This window comes from Xiphophorus hellerii, chromosome 4 (assembly GCF_003331165.1).
Source record: "Xiphophorus hellerii strain 12219 chromosome 4, Xiphophorus_hellerii-4.1, whole genome shotgun sequence".
Lineage (NCBI taxonomy): Eukaryota > Metazoa > Chordata > Actinopteri > Cyprinodontiformes > Poeciliidae > Xiphophorus > Xiphophorus hellerii.
This window is the reverse complement of record NC_045675.1, coordinates 12,312,734-12,326,623: the sequence shown is the minus strand read 5'-3', so window position 1 is coordinate 12,326,623 and position 13,890 is coordinate 12,312,734. Positions and strand designations below refer to the sequence as shown.

Here is a 13,890-nt window from a genome sequence, read left to right as displayed (position 1 = left end):
TAGCACTTGTTGGTCAGACTCAGCCCTAAGATCTCTCATAGTCCATGTCAAATATTGTCCAGTCATTTTGTCCTTTTCTCTCTGTTACCTCACAGACCTTGATCCCGCTTCCCGGAGCCAAGCCTGGAACTAAGCTGGTCGGGCACGTCTCGCTGGTTGGCCCTACCAAGCTGTTCCGATCTGCTGCTGTCCCGGACCCCCCGAACCTACCTGGACTCTCGTTCCCCTTCTGACGTCCTCTGGTCTCGATTCTTGAACAATCGTTTAACTGATTAAAAACAAACCATCTTAACAGTAAAATCTGTTCTTCTGTGCGCACCTGCATGTGGGAAAGGAAACTAAAATCCAACATGACAAATAAACATGTTTATTAGTTTTACCTGTTTTTAAATATTTCCTTAAAACTTCTTTCATTCCAGATTTTGACTTTTAAATTGTTTTTAACTTTCTACTTCTTTATTAAAAATGTGATGTTTATTAATTTAAAATTATTAGGATTTGATCATTTGTCAATTGTATCAACTGTTTCATTATTTTTGTGCACAGCTCTTTGGTCCTGTTGGAGTTTAAAGTTCTCTAGAAATAAATCTGGAAGAGTAACTCCAGAGCTGCAGAGTTTAGATGCTGCATGTTCATTTCTGATGTAAAATAAAGACAAAAACTGAATAAATAAATTACTTCTGGTGTTCCTCTTCATGTGATTTAAAACTCGTCACGTTTTTAGACTCAGTTCAGGGAAAATATCAACTGAACAAACTGAACCATGAATGTAAAGACAATCAGCCAGGAAATATTTCTTTTTCATGCATTTATTGGTTTATTTTTCATTTCTGATGCAGAGAAAGCTCCATTAGGGAGGTCAAGATCAGGTGAGAAAAACAAAACTATGAATTTATTCTAATTCTACAAAGATGTGGATCAAACTGATGAAGATACAATTATAAAATTTGAGAGGAAATTTGATGAGAATTTTATTTCATGATAGTTTATGTTTTATTTAAGCCCAGTAATTCTTTTAATCCACCTCTTGTATTGAGTCACATCCAAGAATGCGGCTGGTCTCTGACATGCGTAGTGTGGTTCAGCAAAAGAAATTACACCATAAATCTTGTTGCCGAGTATCGCTGCTCCACCATCATCATCCTGTAGAAAAATTGATATCAATATATTTATTTATGTTGTAAAACAGAAAAGTCTTCTAATCGCTGCAGAGAGATATTCAAGAAAGAAACTTACATAGCATACATCCTTGTTCGGTGCTTTAACACGGATTATAGACCCAATTAACGGCACAGAGCGGGAAGCACCAACAATTTCCATGTTGACACACTGAAGATGTGCTGGAATAGGAGAATTGGGGGGCACTGTAGAAAAACATGAGAATCATAAAAATGTTCTTAACTCAACCTTCTCTGTAGAGACAGAAACAAAGATTTTATTCTCATAACTTCAATATTTCTCTCACATTGCTCATTATTGGGGCCAGTTGTCGTTGCTCCCTCTCCTGCCAGCTGAACAACATCGCCTCTAAAACACAAGAATAAAAGTAAAAATAAAAGATAATGTAGAAAATTAATTGTTAAGAACAATGAAAGAGCAGAAAATAAATCCATGAAGGGCTTCATCCACTAACACAGGAGTGTCCACCTCCAGTCCTCAGTGTGTCCTACGTCCTTTACATGCGTCTCTGGTCCGACACACCTGAGCTAAACAGGTTCTGGTTCTGCTGGTGGCTGATTACCTGACTCAGGTGTGCTGAAGCAGAGGCAGCAGGACTGGAGGAGTGGAGACAGAAAACCTGAAGTCATGTTTTTGATCAGAGAAAGACTTACCTCTTAAGACGATACCTGAGGTCTGGTAGCTGAGGAAGTGGGACATCTGTTACTGGTGTCTCAAGCTTCAGCAACATGAGGTCATGCCGCTGGAAATTACGACTAAAAATCACAGGAGCTTGTTGGATCATCTGTCTCTGCGGCCAAGCAGTCCGTGGATGAACTTTTAACACTGCTACGTTAGTCCTGCAGAAAATATTAGATTATAATGAACAGACAGAAAACCTGATCATCTGCAGATAAAACTGTCTTCATGTCTCTTTCCTACCATCCTGGCTCCGACTGCCAGCAGTGAGCTGCAGTCAGAATCCACTGAGGGTGGATCAGAGATCCTCCACAGCGGCTCATATCAGTACCATTGCTGCTCTCCAGCCGAACATGATAAAGGCGCTCCGTGTCATGACAGTCATAACCTCCAATGATTCTCTTCTGCAGAGAAACATCTGAGTTCACTGAAACTCCTGAAGAAGAAAAAGGAGGACTTTACTCAGAAATCAGGTGCAAACATGGCTGCAGGAACAGAAAAAGGATAAACAGTGTAAGAGCCAAAAATGTCAGTTTGAACATTGTTTGTTGTGTATGCTTTTTGCATATTTGGATATTTTCTTAGCAATAAGGTTTTATTTTAGTATGTTTCTTTTGTAGAAAAGCGCCACCTAAAGGACATAATTGAAAATATATGAAAAGTGCTGTGTCACTTAGTTCAGAAAAGAAAATTCAATGTGGTATGGTCAACTAAGCTCTACACAGTTGTTGACCGTTAAAATGTGGAATGCTGTGCAAGATTGAAGAATTCTTATGTAATGTCTGCTCGAAGAAAAGTAAAGTTCGTCGTTCATCAGACTTTGTGTGGACTCGTAAGTACTTTTTTAATGCACAAAAGCATATTGTCAGACAGAAACGTGTGAGCTAAGAGCTAAGCTAACAAACATCAACAAAGAAAGAAAACTGAAGCTGGTTGAACAATATAGTGGCTTTAGACCAGAACAAATAAGCAACCACTACAAACAGTTAAAGATTAAAAAGCATCACAGTTTATATGCACAGATGTTTCAGTCTGAAATAGAATCAGAGGGAAGTTTGAGAGTCACAGAGAGCAGCAGCCTCACTGGAACCAGAGGAAGTGTCTCCAGTGTGTCCGGTGTTTCCAGTGTTTCCAACTCACCCAGCCCCAGCAGCAACAGAACCTTCAGCAGAGCCATTGCTGGTCCAGCTTCCTGTGAATGTCTGCAGTCCTGCAGCAGCTTTTACACACTGTGTACAACTTCCTGCTGGAAAGAAAGCCACCAATCACAGGACAGAAACTGATCTGACCAATCACAGGACAGGAACGCTGTCATCTGCATACAGAGAAACTTTAACATCTCATTGTTCTAAAGAAACTTGACGAGTTTTTGTTCCATTGACAGATTATTTCACTAATAAAACATTTTCCCCTCTTATAACTTAAATAACCAACCAATGAAGCAATAACTTCTTCATCAATATTAAGGAATTGACACAAACCAAGCAGCTAACATATTTTCATATTAAAATATATAACATATTTTCAACATATTAAAAAGAAAACTATGGTAAAATTTTAACCAATGTGATTCTTTTTATTAAAGACGCAGACCTCTTTCATCACCCATGATTCTTTGCTTTTACTGTTTTTCTTGATTGCTTTGATACATTTGTGAACACAAGAGGCTGAACAGCAGCACTTAAAGTCAAAGTGACACATTTTGTTAGCAAAAGGCTCAAACTGTGCCACAACATTTAAAATAGTAAACAAAAGCAAATATTACTCTCAATCAGCCTTGAAATAAACATGACATGTTCCAATCAATCATTACATAATAAATGACAAAATACAGAACTTGATCTTCAGTGAAGCCGAGAGGTTTTCAAAGTGTGGGAGATCTAGCCTCCATTCTAGTCTCCATGCTAGCCAGCCAGCCATTTTCTTACACTCTTTTCTCCAGTGGGGTCAGGACAGATGCCGGTGCCTATCTCCAGCAAGATATTTCGAGGGCAAGAGGCAGGGTACACGTAGAACAGGTTGCCGCCACAGAGACGTAAAAGTTCTGTTGTAGATTTAATTAACAATCAAACTTACAAAAAAATACAATGTCCAACGAACAGAAATAAACCCAAAACAGAGACACAAAGAAACCATGAGGAAACCAGGGAGAAGGGATGAGGAGCAGTGGCGTGGAGTAACAAAACGAACCGGGGAGTAACAGTCTGTGATTTGACTAATTAGAGACATGAAGACATGATCTTTTCTCTGTTTTATCTTCTCACATGCACACAGGGCCGTGCAGAAACCTTTGGAGGTATGAGCTCAAAGTTAAAAAGGGGCATGCTGAACAAGATCTTAAAACATCGTACAACAACATAGCAACAACCCATATTAGTCAAGAATCTAATATTTAATCAGATCATACTATATCATTGTCATCATGTGGGGACAATGCAAAGCAAATGTAGTTTATGTTTTCCTGATGGGTTTAATGTTGCTGTTTCTGCTGCTGACAGTCCTGGAGGGCTGAGTTGATCTGAGACTGAAGTTGTTAAACAGACCAGAGGAGAGAAGGTCTCTGGTTATGAAGTTATGAAATAAGTAAATTTGCTGCTATTTTATTAAATAAACCCTAATAATATCTGACTGTTTAACCTCTATAACAACTTGGCTGCAGCCTGCTTTAAAGAACAAAAACGCTCAGAGTGGTTAACTCTATGTCATGTTTCTATGTTAGCACCTCTGAGATCTAGAATTATAAGACTGAGAAATCAAGAAAAAGAAAATTCAGTAGCTGCTGCTAAGGGCCTTCCAGACATCCAGGAGCCCAAAAAAATGGTTGGGACAACTATCTAAAACTGTAGCAGTCGTCTTTTGAGAATGACAATGTTATTAAATTTTATTTAATCCATTCAGAAGAGGGACAAAAAAATTAAGAATAAATAGTACATTTTGGATTTAATTAGGAAGTTTATTTTGTAAAATGCTAAGAATCATCTCGATTGTTGTTCTGACTGTCTGTGCTCCCCATCAATCCGTGCTCTTTTATGGTAGTGTGTGTTTGTGTATATATTCGTAAATAGCATATTAATAAGCTTTATGCTGTCATTTCAGGTCCAATGACCTGTGCTGTTTGGTTACACATTTTGAATGGTGTGCTGTGACTGTCAGACAACTTATTAATGTGCGAAAAAAAGAGTTTGCTTGGATCAGATGTTTGTATATAATTTCAAATAAAAACTTGTTTTCCGGATGTGCTATAAAATTTACAAAGAACTTCTGTCATGTATAAATTTTTGAAAATCAAATTGTAATTTCTGAAAAGTTTTACATTATTACCATGTAATTTAGATTTTAATGTTTCTCTTGTTTTTAAGATAATTCTTTTTTATAGCTTTATGTAACACAACAAAACCTTCTAAATTTAAAAATTATAAATCAGCAATGACACTTTAACTGCAAAAGAGGAACGTTTTCAATCATTTTTATGTCAAATTTGTGGCAACCAGAAGCTACCATTAATTAGTTTGACCTGTTTTTAAATATTTTCTTAGACCGTCTTTCATTCCAGATTTTTACTTTTAAAATGTTTTTAATTATTTAACTTTTTATTTCTTTGAATCTTTATTAAAAATGATTATTTTTAAATTATTAGGATTTTATTATTTGCAAAGTGTATTATGTGACTTCTGTTTCATTATTTTTGTGCACATCTCTTTGGTCCTGCTGCAGTTTAAAGTTCTCTAGAACTAAATCAGGAAGAGTAACTCCAGAGCTGCAGAGTTTAGATGCTGCATGTTCATTTCTGATGTAAAATAAAGACAAAAACTGAATAAATAAATTACTTCTGGTGTTCCTCTTCATGTGAATAAAAACTCATGCTACGTTTTTAGACTTAGTTCAGGGAAAATATCAAGTGAACAAACTGATCCATGAATATAAAGACAATCAGCCAGGAAATGTTTCTTTTTCATGCATTTATTGATTTATTTTTCATTTCTGAGGTGAAGAGAAAGCTCCATTAGGGAGGTCAAGATCAGGTGACAAAAAACTAAACTATTGATTTATTCAAATTTTACAAACATGTGGATCAAACTAATGAAGATACAATTATAAAATTTGTGAGAGGAAATTTGATGAGAATTTTATTTCATAATAGTTTATGTTTTATTTACGCCCAGTAATTCTTTTAATCCAGTCCTTGTATTCACACACATCCAAGAATGCAGCTGGTCTCTGACATGCATAGCGTGGTCCACCAAAAGAAATCACACCATAAATCATGTCGCTGAGCATCGCTGCTCCACCATCATCGCCCTGTAGAAAAATTGATATCAATATATTTATTTATGTTGTAAAACAGAAAAGTCTTTTAGACTTTTAGCAGAGAGATATTCAAGAAACAAACTTACATAGCATACATCCTTGTTCGGTGCTTCAATACGGAATATAGACCCACTTAACGGCACGGAGCGGGAAGGACCAAGAACTTCCATGTCGACACATTGAAGATGTGGTGGAATAACAGCACCAATTACTGTAGAGAAACATGAGAATCATAAAATGTTCTTTACTCGACCTTCTCTGTATAGACAGAAACAAAGATTTTATTCTCATAACTTCAATATTTCTCTCACATCGCTGATTATTGGGGCCGGTTGTTGTTGCTCCCTCTCCTGCCAGCTGAACAACATCACCTCTAAAACACAAGAATAAATGTAAAAATAAAAGATAATGTAGAAAATTTATTGTTAAGAACAATGAAAGAACAGAAAATGAATCCATGAAGGACTTCATCCACTGACACAGGAGTGTCCACCTCCAGTCCTCAGTGTGTCCTGCGTCCTTTACATGCGTGTCTGGTCCAACACACCTGAGCTAAACGGGTTCTGGTTCTGCTGGTGGCCTGATTACCTGACTCAGGTGTGCTGAAGCAGAGGCAGCAGGACTGGAGGAGTGGAGACAGAAAACCTGAAGTCATGTTTTGATCAGAGAAAGACTTACCTACTAAGACGATACCTGCGGTCTGGTAGCCGAGGAAGTGGGACATCTGTTACTGGTGTCTCAAGCTTCAGCAACATGAGGTCATGCCGCTGGAAATTACGACTATAAATCACAGGAGCTTGTCGGATCATCTGTCTCTGCTGCCCAGCAGTCCGTGGATGAACTTTCAACACTGCTACGTTAGTCCTGCCGAAAATATTAGATTATAATGAACAGACAGAAAACCTGATCATCTGCAGATAAAACTGTCTTCATGTCTCTTTCCTACCATCCTGGCTCCGACTTCCAGCAGTGAGCTACAGTCAGGATCCACTGAGGATGGATCAGAGATCCTCCACAGCGGCTCATATCAGTACCATTGCTACTCTCCAGCCGAACATGATAAAGACGCTCCGTGTCATCACAGTTTTGACCTCCAATGATTCTCTTCTGCAGAGAAACATCTGAGTTCACTGAAACTCCTGAAGAAGAAAAAGGAGGACTTTACTCAGAAATCAGGAGCAAACATGGCAACAAGAACAGAAAGAGGATAAACAGTTAAAGATTAAAAAGAATCAGTTTATATGCAAAGATGTTTCAGCCTGAAACAGAAACAGAGAGAAGTTTGTGAATCACAGAGAGCAGCAGCCTCACTGGAACCAGTGGAAGTGTCTCCAGTGTGTCCAGTGTCTCCAACTCACCCAGCCCCAGCAGCAGCAGAACCTTCAGCAGAACCATTGCTGGTCCAGCTTCCTGTGAATGTCGGAAGGGCTGCAGCAGCTTTTAAACTCTGTTCATGACTTCCTGCTGGAAAGAAAGCCACCAATCACAGGACGGACAAAGATCTGCGCTGTCATCTGCATACAGAGAAACTTTAACATCTCATCGTTCTAAAGAAACTTGAAGAGTTTTTGTTCCATTGACAGATTATTTCATTAATAACAAAACATTTCCTCCTATAATTACTTGACTAATCAGCAAATGAAACTAGAACTTTTTCATCGATATTAAGGAATTGACTCAAAACAAGCAGTTAACATATTTTGCCTCAAAGTTCCTTCTAACTTAGTTTTGCTTTATCTCAAATGAACTGAGAGATTTGCAGTAGAAAATAGACTAAAAATAATTGGGAAATGTTCTGTTTTTGCAGTGCACAAGCTTGCAGTAAGTTTTGCTAAAGAGAAAACTTGATTGCAACTTGATGAAAAAAAAACTAATCTGAAGAAAGAGCGACTCGTCCTTTTTTTAAGAAAAATCTGTTTGGTTTCCAATCTACAAGAATTCACATCTGCCTTTGCTCCTGAAACTAGAATAATTATGTTTATTAATGAGCTGTGAAAATGATCCTCTATAAACAGACAAGGGTTTGCTTCTTTTATTTTGAAAAAGAACAATATTACAGTGTTGGGTGGTGAAGAGCTTTTGCATTTGTTGTAAATGCAAAATTACTACAAAAAATTTCAACTCACAGAAATTCACCTAATTAAATGAAAACAATTCAGATTTTTAAAACACATTTAAAAGAAAACTATGGTAAAATTTTTAACCAATGTGATTCTTTTTATTAAAGACACAGACCTCTTTCATCACCCATGATTCTTTGCTTTTACTGTTTTTCTTGATTGCTTTGATACATTTGTGAACACAAGAGGCTGAACAGCAGCACTTAAAGTCAAAGTGACACATTTTGTTAGCAAAAGGCTCAAACTGTGCTACAACATTTAAAATATTAAACAAAAGCAAATGTTACTCTCAATCAGCTTTGAAATAAACATGACATGTTCCAATCAATCATTACATAATAAACGACAAAATATAAAACTTGATATTCAGTGAAGCCCAAAGGTTTTCAAAATGTGGGAGATCAAGTCTACATGTTAGCCTACATGCTAGCCATCCATTCTGTTTTCATGATCGCCATGTGTGAAACACTGCAGTTTAGTTTTGATTTTGAAAAAACAGCAGGATAATAAAAACAGAAATCCATCACCTCACACTGCAAATACACCAATTTCCACCATTTTTAGTCCAGTTTCTAATACAAATATCTTAGTAGACTTGAAATTAGACAAATCTAACTTTTCAGCAAGATGGAGGAGTTTCTTTTAAGCATATGATTCCTTAATATTGGCAAAAATGTACGAGTTTTAAGTGAAATAATCTGCCAGTGGATCTAGTACTTTTTTAAAAACCAATACTGAGGAATTATTAACTTTAAACAAACTCTTATTTGATGCTAAAAAGTTACTTGTTGATGTCACATTTCAAGTGAGCTAAGACATTTGCACTGGAAACAAGACCAAAACAATTTGGTAAGATTTTGTGTTTTTACAGAACAGCAAACCAAGTCAACATCACTTTCTGTAGGCTTGTAATGTCATATTAAAGGTAATTTCTTGTTAGTCTTTTCTAATACTCAGATTTATGAACGTTTGAAGAAGTTTAGCTCATCATTAACTCTAATCCATCTCATCAAGATTAATGAAAGTAATCAATTTGAATCCCTACCTGTACAAATGTTATGTTTAACTTTTTTTTACTTAAATTACTGAGATCCTTTAATAATAGGAATTTCACCTCATATGTTATATAATGTGTCTCTTAAAGATGTTCACACTTTTCAAACCTTGTCCATGCGTATTACAACCAGCTGGAAAATGTAAGTGTGATAACATGATCCCAACCAGCGGACCACTAACAAACAAATAACGTGTCAAGTGGTAACTCTCACAAGCCTGTGTAACGTTCAGATATATGAAATGCCATCATTTTACATTCCTATTTCCATCCATCCATTTTCGAACACCCTTGTCCCTAGTGGGGTCGGAAGGTGCTGGTGCCTCCAGATAACGTTACGGGTGAGAGGCGGGGTTCACCCTGGACAGGGGTGTTGCAGACAGTCTGTCAACCTGTCCAGGGTTTTAAACTCGCAAATGTAAAATGCCATCATTTTACATTCCTATTTCCTGTAATATAATCTGTCTACAAATAACCAATTTCATGTATAGCAGCCAGTGGACAGCTATCCAAAAGCAATTTTCTTGTGTTTATATGGGTTTTTATTTTGTAAATGTAGACAGACCACTAAAGTGGACTCTAGTGCATCACACAATACACTGAAACCACTAGTGGCCATTAACTGCAAGTGCAAGAAAATTTAGTTGGCGGAAAGATGAAAATCACAGTCTGTGAATTCACTAAGATTAATGATTACATATTAATCTGCTAATTTAAAAAAACATCTGTTTTATGAGGCTAAAAGTTAGTTTGGTGTAAAGTGGAGTTAATGTGCTAACAAAGATCAAGTTAAGGATAAATATAAATACAAAAAAATAGAAAAAAAAGCAAAGATTCTACATTGTGGAAAACAAAAAGACTATTGTAACTAAAATGTCCTTCGTAAAAGAAACTATGAATCTTATCATTTTATAGACAAGAAATTCATAAGGAACACTCTGTTATGGACCAAAGGACTCTTTGTCTTTTCTCTGTTTTATCTGCTCACATGCACACAGGGCCGTGCAGAAACATTAGGAGGAGCAGGGGCTCAAAGTTAAAACGAAAAGAACAAGATCTTAAAACATCGTACAACAACATAGCAACAACCCATATTTGTCAAGAATCTAATATTTAATCAGATCATACTATATCACTGTCATCATTTGGGGACAATGCAAAGCAAATGTAGTTTATGTTTCCCTGATAGGTTTAATGTTGCTGTTTCTGTCATGTTCCATGTTTTTCTGTGTGTTTATTTTGAGTTTCCTGTGTCTCTGAGTCTCCGTGTTGTCCTGTCTCCCTTTGATTACTCCCAGGTGTTTCTCGTTCCCTAATTACCTCCTGTGTATTTAGTCTCACCTGTGTCTCTGTGTTTTGTCGGGTCCTTGTCGCGTCGTGTTTGACAAGTCTGCCTGTGTCACCCGTTGTGAGCTTCTGCCCTGCGCTCCTTTGTGCTGCCTGGTCTGTTGGACTTTGATTTTCATTAAAAAACTATCTATTCATCTCGACCTGGGTCTGTTGCCTCTGCCTTCACCACACCATTTCATGACAGTTTCTGCTGCTGACAGTCCTGGAGGGCTGAGTTGATCTGAGACTGAAGTTGTTAAACAGACCAGAGGAGAGAAGGTCTCTGGTTATGAAGTTATGAAATAAGCAAATTTGCTGCATTTTATTAAATAAACCCTAATAATATCTGACTATTTAAACTCTATAACAACTTGGCTGCAGACTGTTTTAAAGATCAAACAAAAAGCTTGGAGGTGTTAACTCTATGCCATTTTTCTATGTTAGCACCTCTGAGATCTAAAATTATAAGACTGAGATATCAAGGCAAAGAAAACTCAGTGGCTGCTGGTAGGGGCCTTTCAGGGGCCCTCCAGATACTGAGAGGCCCCTAGAAATGTTTGAGTTGTAACAGATTATAGATCTAAAACTGTAGCAGTCATCTATTGAGAATGACAATGTTATTACATTTTATTTAGTGCATTCAGCAGAGAAAACAAATAAAATAAATAGTTCATTTAGAATTTAATTAGGATGTTTACTTTGTAAAATGCAAAGAATTGCCTTGATTGTTGTGTTACCATGGCTACAATATGGTGTAATCTTTGTGTCTGTACATAGAAGATTAATAGAGAATATTGACACGTTTTTCTTCCTTAGGAATATTCTGTAAAATATGTGACATATTCAAGATGTTCAAGTATTTCTTTAATAACTACCAAATACATTTTGTTTGTCGTAATGGTCTTTACATTCATTACATTAATCAGCCACTCTACAGACAGATCACTATTTTAAAAAGTAAACACCGGTGCACCGATTGCAATTTTCTGGCCGATCAACAATCTTTAAAAAACCTTAACTGGAATTTGTGTGTATGTGGGTGTGTTTGCGTGTTTGTGCAAAATATAGCGTAAAAGTTACTAAGTTGGCAACCATGGGGTGAATATTGTAAAACTTGCATGGGGAGATGGCCTGGTGGCTGGGACAGCCTTCTCTCATGGTGGACAGTGGCAGATAGATAGATAGATAGATAGACCATGATTAAGTAGGGCCCACACCCTCCTAAGACCGGCCCTGCTTATTCCACGCAGTTTTTTTTTTTCCAAATTCAATTCTAATTCAAAACCACTTTATTAATCCCAAAGGAAAATTAAATGTTGGTGTAACTCATTAATTCTTCAAAGACTTATTCTAGATGGTGATGGCTGTTGGAAGGAAAGTGTTGTGATTTGAGTTTTTCTGTGTGTTTATTTTTGTGGAGTCTCTGTGTTGTCCTGTCCACCCTTTTATTATTGACACCTGTCTTCTGTTTCCCCTGATTGTCTCCCTGTGTATTTAATCCCACCTGTGTTCCTTGTTCCTCATCGGGTCCTTGTTGTATCCGTCTGGTCTTGCTTCTGTTCTGTCGTCAGTTGTTGCTACGTGATTGAGAGCTCTTAACATTCTGCTCTATCTGTGCTGCCTGGATTTTGGATTAAGTTGTGTTAAATGTTCCTGTGGATCACCACTGAGTGAATAAATGAGTTTTTAAAACTCTAAAATCTCTCTCTCTTTCTCTCTCTCTATTTATGAGGAAATTTTTGGCACTTGTAGCATATCTGTGTAACCAGTATACTATATTTCTAGATAATTAAAAATAGATCATGACCAACAAAGTCAATGGGCTAGTTCTTAGAAGTCTAGATATGGCTCAGGAAGGAGTAGACAGACTAGAAGTTGCAGATGTGAGTGCCTTGTATTCACAGTGATTAATTATTTACATTACAATAAGAAAGGAAAAAAAAACATTTAAATGGCCATATTAAAATAAAAGGAAATAATACACAAAGAAAACAAATTAAATTAACAAATAAAAAAAAACAAATCAGTTCCACAGTTCCAGTAACAAGCCACACCATTCAGTTCATAAAACTTCTGAAAACTGAACTGAGGCGGTTCAACAGGGTCAGGTGAGTTTAGAGCGCCTGTTACAGTTCGTATGCTGACAAAAGTCAGATCAGAGTGGAAACAATTTTGTTCATGGGCTGCAGGAAGCATCCCACCAGCCTGGTGGGGAAACTAAATCTTAACACCACAGGTGAAATCCTTTAGGCTCTTAGACCTGATTCTTCAGCTCGCCATCGAACCTGGCCTGTACAATAAAGCAGGACCAGTCTCAAATATATATATAATCAAACATTCCAGTGTGCACACAAAAAATATGATCGGCACTCATTGCACTATGAATAATCCTAATCAATGCATTTCCAAGTACAAATTTTCTAGATAAATCTTATTCATAAAAAGTCAATAAATATGCTCCATACAAACAACAAACAATGCAAAAATCATCTAGATAAGCAAATACTTTTAATATTTAAGGCATCTCATTGTTCTCCAATTTGTTTGTTCAGAGTCGCAATAGAGCATCCGAATTGACATCAACTAACGCCAAGTCTTCATAAAATGACTCACCAATTCCACAGTCCATAAGGCATACAAGCAGTTTTGTGTTTCTCTTATCCCTCAGCTTACGACCGGAGACTCCTAAAGTTAGTACAATTTTATCAGCATCATACAAGATTAAAGAAAAACAGAATGTTGCACTTAACAGACCTGCAGCTATGCTCTCCCAAACTTGTTCTAATCCTCCATGCTTTTTGCTCCAGCTAATATACCCAACAAATAAGCTGACGGTGGTACATGTGACTCAGACGCTCAACAATGATTGGCTGTTTAGTAAATCTCGCGAGAATTGCAGTTATATAATCAACTACCGCGAGATTTTGGAGGGCAATAGTAGCGAACCAAAAATGGAACTCAACATTTCACTTGGGTTACACACTAGTTGCCTTTATTTGACAGCAATCCGACAGGAAGTGGGACAGGAGTCGGTCTCTAGACCACCTCAGTCTACAGTCTCTATATTTGAGGCGCCGCCCTAAGCACTGCGGCACGCAATACGCCACGCAATGCCCCTGTTCCTGCAGCTGTTGCTGGAATTTTCTGTTTCTCTTTGGTAAATTATTTACATTTTTCTACAAGTTGAGATGTCTGACAAACTCATCTAGTTTGCCTTCTTTC

General features: G+C 37.2%; 2 protein-coding genes across 2 annotated transcripts; both read right to left on the bottom strand.

Annotated features, from left to right (window-relative positions):
* Positions 1 to 535: 535 nt before the first annotated feature.
* Positions 536 to 3,076, bottom strand: LOC116718759 (trypsin-like). The gene is made up of 6 exons (XM_032560983.1): positions 2,998 to 3,076; positions 2,101 to 2,293; positions 1,833 to 2,018; positions 1,466 to 1,527; positions 1,237 to 1,364; positions 536 to 1,143 (listed from the first exon to the last, which is right to left on the bottom strand). The coding sequence occupies exons 1-6, from the start codon at positions 3,032 to 3,034 to the stop codon at positions 994 to 996; spliced, it is 756 nt and encodes a 251-aa protein (XP_032416874.1). The 5' UTR covers positions 3,035 to 3,076; the 3' UTR covers positions 536 to 993.
* A 2,725-nt stretch (positions 3,077 to 5,801) lies between these two features.
* On the bottom strand, positions 5,802 to 13,393 carry LOC116718751 (putative trypsin-6). Its single transcript, XM_032560976.1, has 7 exons — positions 13,282 to 13,393; positions 7,524 to 7,629; positions 7,112 to 7,304; positions 6,844 to 7,029; positions 6,477 to 6,538; positions 6,252 to 6,376; positions 5,802 to 6,156 (listed from the first exon to the last, which is right to left on the bottom strand). Exons 2-7 carry the CDS (start codon positions 7,558 to 7,560, stop codon positions 6,007 to 6,009), a joined length of 753 nt encoding a protein of 250 aa, XP_032416867.1. The 5' UTR covers positions 7,561 to 7,629; positions 13,282 to 13,393; the 3' UTR covers positions 5,802 to 6,006.
* Between the last annotated feature and the right edge of the window lie 497 nt (positions 13,394 to 13,890).

Excerpts from the sequence above, each read along its gene's own strand:
- LOC116718759 (XM_032560983.1), bottom strand. The coding sequence starts at position 3,034 with ATGGCTCTGCTGAAGGTTCTGTTGCTGCTGGGGCTGG. Across the intron at positions 2,294-2,997 it reads TCTGTTGCTGCTGGGGCTGG|GAGTTTCAGTGAACTCAGAT; the intron begins GTGAGTTGGAAA and ends TTTCTTCTTCAG. Across the intron at positions 1,528-1,832 it reads CTCAGGTATCGTCTTAAGAG|AGGCGATGTTGTTCAGCTGG; the intron begins GTAAGTCTTTCT and ends CTTGTGTTTTAG.
- LOC116718751 (XM_032560976.1), bottom strand. The coding sequence starts at position 7,560 with ATGGTTCTGCTGAAGGTTCTGCTGCTGCTGGGGCTGG. Across the intron at positions 7,305-7,523 it reads TCTGCTGCTGCTGGGGCTGG|GAGTTTCAGTGAACTCAGAT; the intron begins GTGAGTTGGAGA and ends TTTCTTCTTCAG. Across the intron at positions 6,377-6,476 it reads CGGCCCCAATAATCAGCGAT|TAATTGGTGCTGTTATTCCA; the intron begins GTGAGAGAAATA and ends GTTTCTCTACAG.